The sequence below is a fragment of the Eumetopias jubatus genome, unplaced genomic scaffold (genome assembly GCF_037043125.1).
Source record: "Eumetopias jubatus isolate StellerSeaLion01/CBP00866 unplaced genomic scaffold, mEumJub1_p1.0 scaffold_2, whole genome shotgun sequence".
NCBI lineage: Eukaryota > Metazoa > Chordata > Mammalia > Carnivora > Otariidae > Eumetopias > Eumetopias jubatus.
In genome coordinates, this window is record NW_028274808.1 from 16,058,762 (window position 1) to 16,077,832 (window position 19,071).

The 19,071-nt window shown below is 45.7% G+C and overlaps 1 protein-coding gene across 3 annotated transcripts in view; it reads right to left on the bottom strand.

The window, feature by feature from the left end:
* ACSL1 (acyl-CoA synthetase long chain family member 1) overlaps nt 1-19,071 on the bottom strand; it is a 74,517-nt gene that overhangs the window by 20,519 nt on the left and 34,927 nt on the right. For all 3 annotated transcript variants that reach the window (XM_088020917.1, XM_088020915.1, XM_088020916.1), the window contains exons 3-5: nt 13,932-14,046; nt 5,165-5,229; nt 2,205-2,306 (exon numbers count right to left, since the gene is read on the bottom strand). In XM_088020917.1, the coding sequence (XP_087877043.1) occupies nt 2,205-2,306; nt 5,165-5,229; nt 13,932-14,046 (282 nt within the window). The remainder of the gene's footprint in view (nt 1-2,204; nt 2,307-5,164; nt 5,230-13,931; nt 14,047-19,071) is intronic.

Sequence of the window (19,071 nt, forward strand, 5' to 3'; positions counted from 1 at the left end):
CTATGGCGGGCAGGAGCAAGGCTGCAGCGAGGGAGGGGCCTAGCTCCATTCCCCGGGGGATGCACAGCTGCGGAGGGCTTCTCAGCACAACAGAGGCCCTGGGGTCCAAGGAAGATCAACCTGGCAGCTGTGTGCAGTAGGACCTGGGAACTGGGGAAGGAGGGACACACACTTGTGTAACAGGAAAAATGTTCTGGCAAAATCTTCCCAGAAAAGTGACGAAGGGAAAGACGTGATACAGTAACTGGTCCCCTTGCCTCTAAACTCATCAGCCATGTGGCAACTACTCAGTCTACACAGCAAACATGGTGAAATCAGCCTTTCACTTAAAATGCTTGGCGGCACCGTTACCTCCAGCTGCAGTTCCGGGAACCCCCTGCAGAATGCCGACGCGCGGCACAGATAAAGATGTAGCTGCTGTGGGAAGGGTGCATGACACACTCATATTCCCTCGGCCCAGAACTATTTTTCCCCCTTTGCTTTCCTGGCACCAGTGTGAAGCTGCGAACATGGAGGTCAGGTCCAAGCTCCTCAGCAGGGTCATGTGGTACATGCAGTCCTGTCTCTCCTGCACCTCCAAGCTCTACCATAAGAAAATGCCTCCTTCCCCAACACAGCCATGCTGCTTGATGCAAACATGTGGTTGTTCCTGACATTCCCTTGGCTCCCCCACCCTCCTATTCTTCAACACTCCCCTGGAAGGCCACCTCCAGGAAGTCCTCCTTGACTGAGCTCCCATAATCCTTTTTCCCTGTGTCCACACTTACCACACTACAGAGAAAGCATCAGCTTACGGGCCGGTGTTCCCTCACATGGTACCTTACGAGGAGGATCCAAGTCACTGTGGTGCTTTGGAGCCTCACAGTGCCTGGCATATAGCAGGTGCTCAATAAATATTTATTAAACTCGCTGATAAATACAGGAAGGAGCTTACTCCGTGAAGTAAGGAATACCTGTCCTCGTGATAGATTCATTATAAAATTCCACTCATGCAAAAATCTCGGTTGTGTTCCCTTGAATGAGTTTTACTTGCGATGAAAGAAACTAAATTTCATGAGCCTGGTCGTCCAGCTGTGGGAAAATGCTCTTTTTTCCCTTGCCAATACATAAAAGTGTAGGAAACCATCCTCATTTATAAAACAGTCAGTAGCACAGGGATGGAGCCCACACGTCTTTTGGACACAAGAATCAATTCAATTCCTTCAAGCTTAGGTGCTTGAATTTTTCCCAGCCAAGTTATGCCACTAATTTGTTCATGAGCGCTATAAGCAACAGCTCCAAAAGGGCTTCTCACATAAACTGACCTTTAATGCAAGGATCTGCAGTACAGTGCAGCGGACTTGACAGCCAGATAGACTGCACACCCACATTAAGGCTGACTCACGGTCAAGGCACTTTCCCCGCTGCTCAGAGTATTTTAAATTTTGTAACCTGATCAGAGGGCAAGCTCCTACCTTTCAGAGAGCAAAGAGGAGAGTCTGCAACTGACAAAAATGTGTCCAAGTTTCTCTACAATTTACGGATGCTATTTTTCTAATCACAGACAGAAGCCTCAAGGTAAGACGATTCTTTGTGAGTTATTTGTTCTAGCAACCTCTTCGTTAGTTTTTGTTTGGGACCTGGCTTTAAAAAAACAAAGCCAAGAATCCAAAAAGTGATTCCCCCTACCCGCTGCAAGATAAAGGCCAAGGAGGCCTTGGCTTGGGCTTTCATATGTGGCACTTTTTAAAAAACTTTATTTATTTTTATTTAAATTCAATTAACATATAATGTATTATTGGTTTCAGAGGTAGAGGTCAGTGTTCATCAGTCTTATATAACACCCAGTGCTCATTACATCACGTGCCCCCCTTAATGTCTGTCACCCAGTTACCCCATCCCCCACCATTCTCCCCTCCAGCAACCCTCAGTTTGTTTCCTATGGTTAAGAGTCTCTTATGGTTTGTCTCCTTCTGTCATTTCATCTTGTTTTATTTTTTCCTCTCTTCCCCTATAATCCTCTGTTTTGTTTCTTAAATTCCACCTATCAGCAAGATCATAAGATAACTGTGTCACTTTCTAAGGAATAACACAGAGACATATATTCTGAGTAGAGATCAGAGCACAAAATTAGGTCCCAGGCAAAGGTAGGTGTGACCTCCCAACTGGCTCTTCCATCTGAGAACTCTCAACACCACACACAATTGTTGTCTCATGGTCAATACCTCAGGTCTGTTCTGAGCGAAGATGCCAATGAACTGATCCGGGGCAGCCTTGAAGCCCTTCTGGATGAGTGCTGAGCCCACACACTCGGATATCTCCGCAACCTAGAACAGGGAGGACAAACATCAGGAACTGCGTCAGGCCCAACGCAAGGAACAAAGCTCACCGGGTGACAGCCAAGCCTGACATCTTGGCCAGCAAGCAGCCCCACACCGAGGGGGAGAGCGGGAGCAAACAGGCACTCCTTTTGCTCTACATTTTTGTAAAACGCAAGGCCTGTTTCACCGGAATGCACTATTAAGGAAACTGATCACAGGGTTCCTCCGGTGAAGCGGACGAATCAGATCCCGACAGCTGCGGGTCACAGAACAGTGGATGCCAGGCCTTCTTACACATTTATATTTTATACTTTAGTTTTATAAAATTATAAAAGTAATACAAGGACACAGAATTATAATTATTATTATTACTGTGACTATTGGTAGTTATAAAGAGCAGCAAAGCAGCCAAAACTTGTCATTTGCTATAAATACAGAAAGAGCAAATTTGGGGGACACCTTCAAAAAATGTGTAACAATTTTAAGTAAAATAAATAAATAAGAAAATAAATGCTCTTATTGAAAGTAAAAACAGGCAGATGCATAAAAATTGGGTAGGACTATAAACCTGGCTCTGTCCTCTCCCCCTTCCCGTCCCAAAGTAACTAAAAAAAAATTTTTTTTTAATCTTCAAATTTGGAATAATTTTCTTGATTCTCAGTTGCTGGCTTCTCAAGAACACTTTGAAATTGCACCCACGCCTGTAGGGAATAAAGCCACACCTATTCTGGCCCAGAACTCTATTTGTCCTGGCATATAGCGCCACTGCACTCTACTCTGCCTATGGGAAGGAGAGCTGACACGGGTGAGGTGACAGCAAGAATGATATGCATATGCTTATTGTTTTTCTACCCACAGCCTGTTTCACAACCTCTGCTTGCACGTCGGGGATGGGAACCCATGAAATGCTGCCGTGGTTTGCAGAGCGTATCGGGATAATCTGCAGGCATTTCTAGCTCTAGAGAGAGGCTCCATACCTTTCTTGAGAAAACCTCAAAGGGGCTCCTAGCCCCACAAAGGTCAAGAGTCGCTAGGCTAACGAAAACATTTGAATGGACAAATCCAGAGTTGGCTTCCATGGGTCTAGTTTTATTTATTTATTTTTAAAGACTTTATTTATTTCTTTGATAGAGAGCACAGCAGGGGGAGCAGGTAGAGGGAGAGGGAGAAGCGGCTTCTTGCGGAGCAGGGAGCCCGATGCGGGGCTCTATCCCAGCACCCTGGGATCATGACCTGAGCCGAAGGCAGACCGTTAGCCGACAGCCACCCAGGCGCCGCCGCGCCCCCACCCCCCCCGCCCCGTGGGTCTAGTTTTAGATCATCTAGTTTTAGATCATCTAGTTTTAGATAGCCTCTCGCTGAAATGTACAAAAACACAGATTAACGCCTTCAGAAAACGCAGTGATTTTCAATCCACCTCAAAAAATCCAATTTGCCATGGACTTGCCTTCTCTGCCTTCCGGCCAGCATACAACAGAAGGAACCAGACAGCACTTGGGGATTCTGTGAGGCCTGAAGCCCCACCATGCAACATTTATGTGTCCAACACACATCAACTGTTTATACACCATGTATGAAAATGAGGAGGCTCTGCAGCAACTTTATTTTGGCTCTGGTAATGCAAAATAGAAGGAGTGGATTCCCTTTGGCCCCTGGCGCTACACAGCTCATCGCTCCTTCCACAAGGAAGGGACACCGAGCTGTTTTGCCTCTTTGCTCTCTGTCAAGAGCTACGCAAGCAAAGCCTCTGCATTTCATTCCTCCTCAGAGGAGTGCAGGGGAAGAAAGTGTGGTGTGTGTCTCAGTCTAGGGAGGGCCTCAGGAGTTCCTTGTGGCTCCTTGGGGCTCCTCGTGACCACCCCCTGTCACGTACACTCCAGAGCGTGCCAACTGCTAGAAGCACCCTTCACACCAAACGGGGAAGGAGGAAGCTCATTTGTATTCACGAATGCCACAGGACGACCTGCCCTAGAGCACAGAGCCGTTTCCTGGACAGCTGTGCTGGAAACAAAAAGCAGCAGAGCGGACACTTCCAGTGGCTCCCATACACCCCTGGGGTCCTACATCCATGGAGGGGGAGGAGCAGGAGCTTCGAGATATCCTGTTATCATGATAAAAATAAAAAGCAATGTCTTCCTGCTCTGCTCCCTGCTGTCAGAAACTATTTAAACAGCTGCAGCTGTGGATCAGCTGGGCTTGCAGAGGGACAAGAATAAATCCACCCAGATCCCAGCTTCCTTTGTGCTTGTACGGTACTGCAGGTGTCACCCCTGAACCTCTGTACCTCTCGCTATGGCTGCCCTGGGGTTCAATGTCACACCAGCCCCAAGCTGGTCAGGTTCATATGATGCACTGAAGAGCCCTAGACCAGAAGATGTGGAGCTCACTTCCAGTCCTGTTTCTGCCACTGACCAGCTGTGACCTTAGGCGAGTCCCATCCTTTGCTAGGGGATGTTTTCTCATCTATAAAATGAGAGAGTTGCTCTATACTGGGGCTTCTAAATATCTCTAGTACCCCGCAAGGCAGAGAATTTCTATCCCCCCATGGGCTCTGGGAGAGAGTCACCTGCTTCAAGCACATTTCTAGAATGTTATCATAGAATTATATTCTACCCCACAACGCATCCACTTAAGTTCTACAGGAAAGTGCTTTTGACCCACCAATTAAGTTACTTAACCAGTCTTTCCCAAATCTTTGTGTAAAACTTCTCCCTTTGGATGATACATGTTTACCCCAGAGCTCTGAGCTAGTCCAGCGCACAGATTCTATAGCAAGTTTACAGCCCTCACAGTCAGTGGTTCCAAGAATGGATGGATTTCAGCCCCACGGCATGCATAAGGACCCAGAGAACCAGAAAACTCACCTGTTTGTATGAAAGCCATTCGTAGGGTTGGTCTGGCTTCCGAGAGCCTAAACATGGGCCATTATCTAAAAAAAGGAAAAAAAAGGAAAAAACAACAAAAAAAATGGATTTAACATGCACAAATATTCTAATTTGTATCCCACTTTATTCTACAAAGTATCAGGTAGACTTTGGTCCCCAGATTAGAAATAAGGAATTCAGACTGGAAATGTGTTCTCCCTGGGTTCTAGTCTGATGTTTTGTTTGTTTCTGTTTTGTTTCTTAAATGGGGCAGGAGAAGAGGAAAAATAAGACAATATGAGGCAGGGGAGCCCGAGTGGCTCAGTCGGTTAAGCCTCTGCCTTGGGCTCAGGTCATGATCCCAGGGTCCTGGGATCAAGTCCCACATCAGGCTCCCTGCTCAGTGAGGGGGGTCTGCTTCTCCCTCTCCCTCTGCTGCTCCCCCTGCTTGTGCTCTCTCACTCACTCTCTCTCAAAGAAATAAATAAAATCTTAGAAAAAAAAAGGACATGAGGCAAATACAATTTTTAAGGACACTCAGTTTGTGAATTCTTCCATACCCTATTGATTTAGAAAGGAGTCAGTAGCTGCATGGTAAAGAAATCCTGGTGTAGATTTTCAGAAGAATTCCTCAAAATTTCTAACGTGTGATGCATTCTAACTTAGGATATAAGAAGGAAAAGATGACTCTTAATTGCCCAAATTCTGACGACCTGGGATGGGCTTACACGGGTGAAACCTTAATTGCAGAGAAACAAAAATGAGGAAAAGAGGCTAAATCAAGAGAAAATAAGGGGATATTTGTGAAAGCAAAAACTAAAGAAATATCAGGATGTGCCCTGACTCTAATTTACGTACTGAATAAGTAGGAAGCAAGAAGACCCATATTAAGTATTCACACTAAGGGCTAGCATAGTAATAAATATCACTCGAGTCATTTATATTTGGAATCATGGGATTCCTTCTACAGATTAACTCCAAGCTCACTTCATGCTCAGTTTGTAGCTGTTGAAGGAAAAGCTATGTCCACCTAAAAAAAAAAGAGAGAGAGAGAGAGAGAGAGAAAGCTGCCATGTTCCGATGATCAGAGCTGACCACATACAAGAATGCTGCCTAACTAAAACCCAGGCTCACCCAACAGCTTTGTGGTAGGCTGGGCCTCCTCACTCTTTCTACAGGGTGTTTTTTGTCATCTCCCCTCTGGAACAGGGGATCTACATTTCTGTTTTTTTTTTTTTTTTTTTTTTTTTTTTTAAGATTTTATTTATTTGACAGAGAGAGACACAGCAAGAGAGGGAACACAAGCAGGGGGAGTGGGAGAGGGAGAAGCAGGCTTCCCGCGGAGCAGGGAGCCCGATGCGGGGCTCGATCCCAGGACCCTGGGATCACGACCTGAGCCGAAGGCAGACGCTTAATGCCTGAGCCACCCAGGCGCCCCTCTACATTTCTGTTTTGAGACTGTAACGTATGCAGCTTCCCCACTCTGGGTTTGAGTGTCAGCTAAGGTGTCCTGATCCGGTTTGGGGGCCTGGAGGATGGGGGCAGGAAGGCAGAGCATGGCCCCATCGACCGCCCTGATGAGGCTGGGTCCAGGACACGGAGTTTTGTCCCGGAGAAGAGAAGTGGGATGTGCGCATGTGCGGGTCAGTCCTGAGGATGGGGAGGACCCAGGCTGGACCGATTCACTGCTTCACACTGACTTCTGGCTGTCTCTACTGCTCTGATGAAAACAGAAAGAGCACAAAGGGCCTCATTCTCAGACCCTCTGCCATTCATAGGGACTGCAGTGAAGACCAGGCTGGACACCTCAAGTTCCATCAGTTGTTTTCAGACATGTGCCATATGAAACGTTATTTTATTCTTCGAGAACAGGGACTGGCAATGTCTGGGCTGCGGCCAAATCAAGCCTGCCACCTGTTTTTGTAAACATAGTCTTATGGAACACAGCCTTACTCGTTCATTTACATATTATCTAAGACCTTCAGCTGAGCAGGCCTAACAGAGACCATGTGGCCCAAAGAGCCTACATATTTACTATCTGGCCCTTTTCAGAAAAGGTTTGCAGGGGCGGAGCAAGATGGCCAAGGAGTAGGAGACCTGGATTTCGTCTGGTCTCAGGAATTCAGCTGAATAGGGATCAAACCATTCTGAACACCTACGAACGCAACAGGAGACTGAAGAAGAGAGTAGCAACAACTCTGAACAGAGAAGCGACCGCTTTCTGGAAGGTAGGATGTGCGGAGGAGTGAATCCGAGGCGATATTCAGGAGGATAGACGGCGGGGGAGGGGGCCTCCGTCGGCCGCTTCTGGCAAGTGCTAGAGCCGCGGAGCACAAAATCGGAACTTTGAGAAGTCGGCTCCGCGGAGGGACGTTGCTCCAGTGGCTAAGCGAGGAGTGGAACCCTCGCGGAACAGTGTGGTCTCAGGACCCTCGGGGTCACAGAAAGACCGGGGGTGCCTGAGTGCGGCAGAGCTCCCGGGTATCGGAGCGGGGAAGCCGGCTGCAGAGACGGAGCCGAGGCTCGGGCTCTCAGCTCGGGGTGGCCATAAACCGTGATCCGCGGCCCAGTCGGGCCACTGCTCCTCCAGCAGGGACCCAACAAGCGGCAGAGCCGGGGAGACTCCCCTTCCTCCCCCGGGAGGAGCGGCGCGGGAGCGCACCGCAGGGATCTGCTGGGTTTGGAGACTCCACACGGGGTCGGGGGCCAGAGATAGCAACGCTCGGTCACAGGCCGGGTGAGCACGGAGTGCGGCCGGAGACCGGGGACACGGGAGTGACTGCTTTTCTCTGGGGGCGCACTGAGGAGCGGGGCCCCGAGTTCTCAGCTCCTCCAGGTGGAGATTGAGAGGCCACCATTTTCACTCTCATCCTCCAAAACTGTACCGAGAGCTTGCAGGGAACAAAAGCTCCCGAGAGCAAACCCGAGCAGCTTGCTTAGCCCTGACCGACAAGGGCGGGGCAATTCCGCCTCCGGCAAAGACATTCGGGAGCCACGGCAACAGGCCCCTCCCCCAGAAGATCAGCACGAACAGCCAGCCAGCCAAGACCAAGTTTACCGATCAATGAGAACGGCAGAACTCCAGCGCTAGGGGAATACTGCACATAGAATTCATGGCTTTTTTTTACCATGATTCGTTAGTTCATCAAAGTTAATTTTTTTAACTTTTTTTTTAATTTTTCTTTTTCCCTTTTTCAACCAACATCGTATCAATCCCTTTTTAAAAAAAAACATTTTTTATTTTTCATTTTTAGAGTCATATTTTATCCCTTTATAGTAGTTACCCTTATTTTTGGCATATATATATAAGTTGCTCTCTCTTTTTAAAATTTTGAGATACAGTTTCTTCTAACAGATCAAAATATACCCTAAATCACTAGTGTATGGCTTTGTTCTAGTCTCCTGCCTGATCACATTCTCTCCCTTTTTTCTTTTTTTTTTTAAATCTTCTTTCTTTTTTCAAACAACTTATCAACTCCTTTTATGAAATCTTTTATAATTTTCATCTTTACAGTCATCTTCCATCCCTTCATTGTATCAACCCTTATTTTGTACATATATGTCTTTCTTCCTTTAAAATTTTAGGAGACACTTTTCTCTAACAGACCAAAATACGCCCAAAATCTAGTGTGTGGCACTGATCTATGCACTAGCCTGATCATATTTGATCATATTCTGCTTTTTTTGTATTGTTCTGTTTTTGTTTTTATCTTTTTTTTTCTTTTATTTCCTCTTTCTTTTTTCTTTCTTTCCCTTTCTTTCCCCTGGTTTCAGGTCTTTTCTGATTTGTATACAGTATATTTGCTGGGGACGTTGTTAACCTGTTAGCATTTTGCTTTCTCATTCATCTATTCTCCTCTGGACAAAATGACAAGACGAAAAAAAATCACCTCAACAAAAAGAACAAGAGGTAGTCCCATCAGCCAGGGACCTACTCAATATGGACATTAGTATGATGTCAGACCTAGAGTTCAGAATCATGACTTTAAAGATACTAGCTGGGCTTGAAAAAAGCGTGGAAGTTATTAGAGAACCCCTTTCTGGAGAAATAAAAGAACTAAAATCTAACCAAGTCGAAATCAAAAAGGCTATTGATGAGGTGCAATCAAAAATGGGGGCACTAACTGCTAGGATAAATGAGGCAGAAGAGAGAATCAGTGATATAGAAGACCAAATGATGGAAAATAAAGAGGCTGAGAAGAAGAGAGAGAAACAACTACAGGATCACCAGGGCAAAATTCGAGAGATAAGCGATACGATAAGAGGAAACAACATTAGAATAATTGGGATCCCAGAAGAAGAGGAAAGAGAGAGAGGGGCAGAAGGTATATTGGAGCAAATAATCGCAGAGAACTTCCCTAATGCGAGGAAGGAAACAGGCATCAAAATCCAGGAGGCACAGAGAACCCCTCTCAAAATCAGTAATAATAGGTCAACAGCCCGACATCTAATAGTAAAACTTACGAGTCTCAGAGACAAAGAGAAAATCCTGAAAGCAGCTCGGGAGAAGAGATATGTAACCTACAATGGTAGAAACATTAGATTGGCAACAGACCTATCCACAGAGACCTGGCAGGCCAGAAAGGACTGGCAAGATATATTCAGAGCACTAAACGAGAAAAATATGCAGCCAAGAATACTATATCCAGCTAGGCTGTCATTGAAAATAGAAGGAGAGATCAAAAGCTTCCCGGACAAAAAAAAACTAAAGGAATTTGCAAACACGAAACCAGCCCTACGAGAAATATTGAAAGGGGTCCTCTAAGCAAAGAGAGAGCCTAAAAGCAGCATAGATCAGAAAGGAACACAGACAATATACAGTAACAGTCACCTTACGGGCAATACAATGGCACTAAATTCATACCTTTCAATAGTTACCCTGAATGTAAATGCCCCAATCAAAAGACAGAGGCTATCAGATTGGATTAAAAAACAAGACCCACCAATATGCTGTCTTCAAGAGACTCATTTTAGACCCAAAGACACCTCCAGATTGAAAGTGAGGGGGTGGAAAACCATTTACCATGCTAATGGTAAGTTTCTTCCTAGAAACATCGCCAAAAGCAAGGGAAGCAAGGGCAAAAATGAACTATTGGGATTTCATCAAGATAAAAAGCTTTTGCACAGCAAAAGAAACAGTCCACAAAACCAAAAGACAACCGACAGAATGGGAGAAAATATTTGCAAATGACATATCAGATAAAGGGCTAGTATCCAAAATCTATAAAGAACTTATCAAACTCAACACCCAAAGAACAAATAATCCAATCAAGAAATGGGCAGAAGACATGAACAGACATTTTTCCAAAGAAGACATCCAAATGGCCAACAGACACATGAAAAAGTGCTCCACATCGCTCGGCATCAGGGAAATCCAAATCGAAACCTCGATGAGATACCACCTCACACCCGTCAGAATGGCTAAAATTAACAAGTCAGGAAACGACAGATGTTGGCGGGGATGCAGAGAAAGGGGAACCCTCCTACACTGTTGGTGGGAATGCAAGCTGGTGCACCCACTCTGGAAAACAGTATGGAGGTTCCTCAAACAGTTGAAAATAGAGCTTACCATACGATCCAGCAATTGCACTACTGGGTATTTACCCCAAAGATACAAATGTAGGGATCCGAAGGGGTACATGCACCCCGATGTTTATAGCAGCAACGTCCGCAATAGCCAAACTGTGGAAAGAGCCAAGATGTCCGTCGACAGATGAATGGATAAAGAAGAAGTGGTATATATACACAGTGGAATATTATGCAGCCATCAAAAGGAATGAGATCTTGCCATTTGCAACGACGTGGATGGAACTGGAGGGTGTTATGCTGAGTGAAATAAGTCCATCAGAGAAAGACATGTATCATATGACCTCACTGATATGAGGAATTCTTAATCTCAGGAAACAAACTGAGGGTTGCTGGAGTGGTGGGGGGTGGGAGGGATGGGGTGGCTGGGTGATAGACATTGGGGAGGGTATGTGCTATGGTGAGCGCTGTGAATTGTGCAAGACTGTTGAATCACAGATCTGTACTTCTGAAACAAATAATGCAACCTATGTTAAGAGAAAAGAAAAAGAAGAAGATAGCAGGAGGGGAAGAATGAAGGGGAGTAAGTCAGAGGGGGAGACGAACCATGAGAGACGATGGACTCTGAAAAACAAACTGAGGGTTCTAGAGGGGAGGGGGGTGGGGGGATGGGTTAGCCTGGTGACGGGTATTAAAGAGGGCACGTTCTGCGTGGAGCACTGGGTGTTATGCACAAACAATGAATCATGGAACGCTACATCAAAAACTAATGATGTAATATATGGTGATTAACATCACAATAAAAAATAAAAATAAATAAATAAATAAAAGAAAAGGTTTGCAGACCCCAGCTCCAGGACAGTGGGAACTTAAAAAAATACCAAACCCAGGCCCTACTAACCAAAAATTTTTTAAACTTTTTTTTTAATTTAAATTCAATTAACATATACTATATGATTTCTTTCAGGGGTACAGGTCTGCGATTCATCAGTCTTATATAATACCCAGTGCTCACGACAACACATACCCTCCCCAGTGTCCATCACCCAGCCAAATTTTTTATAAAATTGGACGGGGATGGGGCCTGGGCCTCAGTATTTTTTCAAAGCTCCCCAGGGGATCCTGCAGTGTAGCCAGGGACGAGAATCCACGGATTCACAGGCAGAGGCCTCCACCTTATAAGCAGCTCCCTGTGCACAGTTTGAAAAGACGAGGTTTAAGAACTCCACGCTGGCTTCTCCTGTCATTCAACAAACTCCCAACTACCTTATCTAGATGCTGGTTTTTGCTCTCCTATAAAGGCTTAATATTATGGTAGCCTAGGAAAATTAAAACTTAGAATAAGGGCGCCTGGGTGGCTTAGTCAGTGAAGCGTCTGCCTTCGACCCAGGTCATGAACCCGGGGTCCTGGGATCGAGCCCCGCATCGGGCTCCCTGCTCAGCGGGAAGTCTGCTTCTCCCTCTCCCTGCCGCTCCCCCCTGCTGGTGCTCTCTCCCTCTCAAATAAATAAGTAAAATCTTAAAAAAAAATACTTAAAAAAAAAAAAACCTTAGAATAAAAAGCTCCTCTCAAAAAGAAAAAAAAGAAGGCAAAAGTGACCTGCAAAGCAGCTTCCTTCAATCAGTATAGGTTGAGAAGAGTGAACTTTGTTTTCTTCAACTTCTCTGAAACATTCATATAAGACTTTCATTTTCTAAGTACAGAAAGTGACCAAAAAAAAATAAAGGTACTGTCTTGAGGTCAGAGGAGAGTCGGAAGTATAATATAAGTCACCATACTACCAGGATGAATTCATTCTCTGCTAGAAAAACGTAAGAACATTTCTGCACATGACTTTGTGGTAATGGTAAAGATTCTATATTCATATATACACATCTCTACATAGAGAAGTGTTTAATATGTAAATATTTTCAGGCGGCTATATGGATATTTACTATCACAGACCAACCCTGACCCTGACACTAACTTTGAACAAGTTCATAATATAGAAGTTTGCTTTCTCTTTAGAACGGGGCTTAATGAATCTCTTACGGCAATACTGGTCAAAAACACATGAGAGCAATCCAATGTTACCAGGACCCAGTAAAAAACAGGGCACTTTTGAGCACATATCATATGCAGTCCCTGTCAGGGGACTATAGTCTAGTTAGTTGTAGCAAAAATAAAAGCTAATCACTAAGAGATTTAAATGACAAACATGGATCCCAGAGACCATTTCTAGGGAGTAAGCTGGAACAAGCCAAAATGAAGAGGCTAAAACACAAAAAGGGGTGCGGGAAGCAGGGGGTACTCTCTCCATCACTGAGGACACATTAATGGAGCACCTACTGTGTGCTAGGCTGTGTACCAGTGCCGAGAGAAGAGACGGCCACCCTGTTCAAGGAGCCCTGGCAAGTGGGGCGGAACAGCAGGTGAATGCTTCTGTGCCCTGGAGGGGTTATCACAGAAATAAGTACAAGATGCTGGGGGCGGGGGGGCCCCCCCACCTGGAGGGAGGAGATGAAAACGACAAACTAGGGCGGCGTTACAGAAAAGGGAGAAACGCAACAGGAGCTGTAGAGGGTTAGTAAGCGCACAGCAAGCACTCTGGGCTGGAGGTGAGAAAGAAGAGGCTTTATGATCAGGAGAAAGACAAGCGCACAAAGGTGTGGGGTTATGAGAAAGGGGAGGAGGTCCGGGTTTTGCAAGAAGTTCAGCGTAACTCGAGGAGAGTCTACCCGGAGCCTGGCAAGGAGAGAGGCAGGAAAGCTAGGCAGGAGCCGCGGAGGGCGGGCCGGGTTTCTCACGCCACTGTTAGTATGGAAGCGTGGTCCCGCGAGCTGACCCTTGCAAAGGGTCTCATAGAACACTGCTTCCTTGGGATGTCGGTGTTCATTTCTCAAAATATGGGTCTCATGGTCAAGTTAGTCTGAAAATGTTGGATTGGGCCCCATTAAACCTGTCTTTTGACCTCAGGAAATGTCAGAGCCCGATAATGAGCCGATGTATGTGAGACTCTCCAGAAAGCCCAGGACATGCTGCAAACCTATTTGACCATAGAAGCCACTCTGCCCGGGGAGCAGCAAGAGGGGCTCGTGTGTTTTGGGGCTCACTCTGGGAGATGCTATGGGAGGAGGGGGACTTGAACAGGTGGAAGTAGATGGAAGATGAGAGCAAATACGACTTCCTCAAGAGAGACAGCTTGTTTGTTCCGAATGAAAATTGTTAAGCATTAGTCACACAAGTTCAGAAAATGCTTACTTGACACTTGGATGCCCCTCTGGAAGCCTTCATACAAGGTTCTGACATCATCGTAGAAATACACCAAGGGCTCATCGCTATCCAGTAGCGGGGATCTCCGAGCACCATCGCTACCCTGTGGAAAGAGACAGATGCATGAGCACGTTAGAGGAAAATGTTTAAAATAAAAAGCCTAACGTGCATGCCCACCAGGCCCTCCATGGGGCCCCTGTGGGGGAGCTGCTCAGTATTTGTTGAACGAATGGAAGTGCAGGATTTGCTAAGAGAATTCATTCATCTGGGGTCAAGTGCAGGCTTCAGAGAATCAAGGCTAAGACCAAACAGCTGTCAGAGGGCCCCAGGGGTCTGGCTGGATAAGGGGAAGAGAGCAGGAGGCCTGGAAACCTGCGACCAACACACATGTCTTGAGCATCCTCAGACCTCCACCATCAATGGCCCAGGAGTTCAAGTTTGCATCAGCTCTCATGGAAATGACACCCCGTTGGCTTTTACTTCCATCATGTTATGTATGTTCCTTTTGAGATTACTGCCACTGTTTTATCTTTGTGTCAACAGCAATATAACCTGTTAGGAACTTCTGATTCTCCAGGGAAATCAGATGAGGCTACAAGAACTTCTGGTACTAGAAGAAAGGACCGTTCACAAGTGGGAGACATCGTTTCCAGCATGAGGTTTGAAGAAAGCAGAGAGGAAACCCTTCACGAAGAAGGAGCAAAGGGCTGGGTCTCATATCAGTTCGATGAGATCCTTCCAGACTTTTGTCTACGCTTTACATTTATATAAACTCTTTCATTATCTACGATGTACTAAATATGTGTTTGACACTTGATCTAAAGCTACTAATCATTTTCTGGAATAAATATCACCCGATGATATATGTTACTCATCATCACAGTCTTCTCTGCCTTAGCAGACACTTTCTAATACCTACAGCCATGATCCCAAATGTGATTATTAATTATAACACACTACTTAATAAAGCAGAGAAGGTATTCTTTGTGTGCACAATGGTGGGAAAATCTCCGCTCTGTAGAATCATGCATTATTATTACCTAATCTCTGAGACTGTTTGCTTGTCTGCAAAATGGGGATCCCATGTGCCCACGTCCAGGGTTATCTTTAGCTAAACAAAATCGGTCCTATAAAAGAGGTCCCATAAAATATGTAGAATACTACTCAGACACCCTGTTACGTGGCCTAACTACAATGCGAGTCCTGCTTAGCCTGCATCTCTTCTCTGACAAATACTCGGATTAAAATTCAGAAGCAATTTTGTGGCTTTACCGTAAGCACTGGAAGCCTGTCCAACCGAGGAAGCCACCCACCCAAAAGAGCCAGGGCATCACGGCTAAGGTAGGAGAAAAAGGAGCAAGGGATGGAGTGACAGAAAACGGGAAAGAGAAAAAAGCTAAGAAAAGAGTACACCCAGTAGACAGGAGTGGACTCTGCAGTAAGTAACAGCCTCCTGCCCATCGGTCCAGCCCAGCCCACTCCACCTAGCAAGCGTGGCCAGGAGGCAACAGGCAGCCTGGTAGCCCAGACAGGTCAGCTTAGGAATGGGCTCTCCTCCACCTCTCGTCCTGACACTTGATATCACTTGCACGGTATCGCTCGGGGGTTTCTCTGCAAAAGCAATCCTATCCTTCTCAAGTATTCTGCTGAGAACTCCTACAGCTGCCAGTGGGGCAGAGGGGAATCAGGTGAGTAAAGACACAGAGCTTTTTCCGAAGGAACCCGAGTGACTCTTAACCTTACAGCCCCAGAGGGGCTCCACGGAGCACTGGTGGAGCAAAGAGTGCTCAGAAAGTCAGAATGAATAGACAGAAGTAGCCTGGAATCTTCGGAGTGCAGGCTCGTCCTCAAGCCAAGGTCCCCGAAGGATGAAGGACGGTCTGGGGAACACCTGGCCCTTCTAAAGGAAAGCAAATTAGCCCGCCCTTCACCAGATCTACTGAATCAGAAACTCTGGGGGTGTTATCCAGCAGTGCAGCAAGCCCTCCAGGGGATTCTGGAGCATGCTGAAGTGAGAACCACTCAATGGAGACATTAAGGTCCCAGCAGGGAAGTAGTGAAAATCAGAATAATGCTTCAGAAAGAAATCTACAAGAAGAGAGCAAGCAGCATGGAGAATGGCATGGAGAGGAAAGGACTAGAGAAAAATGTACTCCTGTGGGCCTGGGGGAGGGCAGTGGCAAGTGGAAATGGGGAGAAGGGTGACACCAGAAGTAGGAAGGGTTAATGAAGGGGATCTGGCCGGTCACTGGGTCTAGAGAAGGACGTCTAAAAATAGCAGTTCCATTTAACCAAAAATAGGAGACTGGGCATGGGCGCCAGGTTTGAGAAGAGAGTCAGTTTAGCTTTGGATATATGGAGACCATATCCCTTTCGAGATAGTAGGTCAACCTTCCAACTCCTATTTTGAGAATCGCTGCTCTAGAGTATAATTTTATAACAAACTTTTGGTTAAATAATTCTTTGGCTAAGGTTAATTTTTTGGTGGTATACAGTCCTCAGAACTTTGAGAAACAGGGAGGTAAAACAGCCAAATCCAAGTTAAAGAAGTTCATTATATCCCAAAGAGCCATCATCTTGACAAAGTAACCTGAAGACAAGATATTTATTATTATTCTAATTAGCACTTAGAATACTTAGCAAAGGTTTGGTTTTGGAAGGAAGGAAAGGAAGATGAAGCAATAAATGAACTCTATGCCAAAAAGGCACACCGTTTAAGGCATAGGTGAAACCAGATAAAAAGTCACACTCTCACTTGCTTGTAATATACACTGTAATTTCAAGAGAGGAGTCTGAATGAAAGGGGAAGGGGGGGCACTAAGCAAGATTTGTGCTTTGAAATTTGTTGCTCTATGAAATGATCACACGTTCCCCTGAAGAAGCATCATTTTTGATGTGCATATGTGCTATTCTTCCTGAACAAAATGCTATCTGTATACGCTGGGTGTTAGCAACCTTAATTATGCCTACAAAGGGGAGCGACTGCACTCTGAGTGCTGGGAATCACAGCTAAAACAACTGAGCTCAAATGTCTATATGTGCTACAAATCGAGCCATTTCAAAAGGAGGGCATTCCGTTACTGGGTCATGCAAGTGCACGTCGCTATTTCTAGGAACACCTACTTAAATGAAAAAAGAAAAATACTTCTGGACTTCTGATAGAACCTACAGATGGAGGGTAGAGGCCGGGGTTTCAATTATGCTCAAGAAACAGGGAGAGTGGGGTTCCTGGGTGGCTCAGTTGGTTGGGCATCTGCCTTCTTCTGGGGTAGTGATCCCAGGGTCCTGGGATGCAGTCCCATGGGGCGGGGGGTCCCTGCTCAGTGAGGGGCCTGCTTCTCCCTCTCCCTCTGCCTCTCTCCCCGGCTTGTGCTCTCTCTTTCTTTCTCCGTAAAATAAATAATAAACAAATAAATAAATGAAAGAGAGAAAGAAACAGGGAGAGCTAAGCAGACAACCCCAATTAAACGTGGAGGAAATCAGTAAGATTGAGTGTCAGGGAGGATTATGCTATACACTTCTTTAATGTGGTTTTAGAGTTTTTCCAATTTAAAAAAATAGAGAAGATCGTGAGTCAAACACACTACGATCCCATCAGTGGTCCTGAGTCCATTCTGCAACATCTATATAAGCTAAGGTTCCTCTTGAGGTCAGTCTCCCCACGTGAGCTGAATGAGGACATGAAAGTGTAAGTTCCACATGGGGCCAGTAAGGGCAGGACCACAGTGAACATCTGCATATCCGTGGTTCCCGAGACCAGAACCTTTGCCAATACGGGCCCTTGCTCCCGCTTTCTGAAAGTTCACTTTATGACACTTGACTTTTATGAAAGACCCACATCAGTAGTACTTGTTTTCACTAACCGGACAAAATCTGAAGAGGAGTTTTGCGTTCATGCAAAAAGGAGTTTTGCGTTTATGTAGGTCTTTTGTAAAATGGAAGTGGCATAACTTGAACTTCTGGAAAGTGGGGGACACTCTTGCTTTATGCCATTTAGGCTTACAAAAGCTTTCATAGGGGCGCTCCACTTTTGGATAGCAGGGGAAACCTGTATTTGACAAAAAGGATTCTTGATGGTGAGAGTCATTTTGTGCACTCTCATATTTAAATGCCAAAAGGGAATTACATCCTTGAGGATTTCTGGGGGATAGAAAAATCCAGGCTTTATAAACCCGTCTCATTCATCTCAATCTAGAAAATGGGTATCTGCAGGCCATGACATTCAAGTTCCTCTTGTGTTACTACTGTTTACTCCTGCTGGGGGGGAGACAAGGCAGGCAAGGAGAACTGTGTAACTTGTAAGGAAGCTGTTGAAGACGTGGCTGGATTTTATTGTTAAATGCATCTCCAGGCGGAAAAGCAGCAGGTAGAATCACAGTTCTGGGGGCATGGGCATGGGATTTTTTTTGTTGGCTTTTTTTTTTTTTTTTTTGCTGTTGCCAGTATCTTCCATGTGAAATATTCTTCCCAGCACTCATATTTTTACATGCATCTTACCCTGCCCTGAACACTACTGTCTGCTTCTCAGGCACAAAAACCACTCTTCCATCCAGTGACCTCTTAGAGAGACTCCCTGGCCGTCGATTCTCATTTCTAGCAACCTTAGATCTTTGCTATATGAACCAGGGCCTTTAGAGGCCAGCCAGTCGGTGACTTTTCCAACCATACTTCCTGAACACGAACAGACAAAACACATAGACTCCCCATGATATGCTGAACTGTCTATGTCCCAGGATAACGGGGAACCCTCAGGTTCACAGCTCATGCTCACTACTGAACTAGCTGACTTGCTGAGATCCTTTACGCCGAGGGAGGAAAGAAAGGGCAGAACCATCACATCACAATCAGTGCTGGGTTCTGTCATCTGAATGCAGGAAAGCTGGAAGCTAAGTGAGTATTTCCTGAGCGCCTCTTACACACCAGGGGCTCTTCAGGTGAGAAAACAGCCCCAGGGCAAGGCTTTGGCAGGACATCTAAAATGTCCTGGACCCAGCTCCGTGGACATCCGGTATGGTAAGAGGTTTTTGTGAATCCTGAGCAGGTTCAAACTCACCCACATACTGCTCATCTCTATCTTCGAGGAGCCAGGCCCAGATCACTGGGGGGCTGACTCGGTTATTTGGTTCTT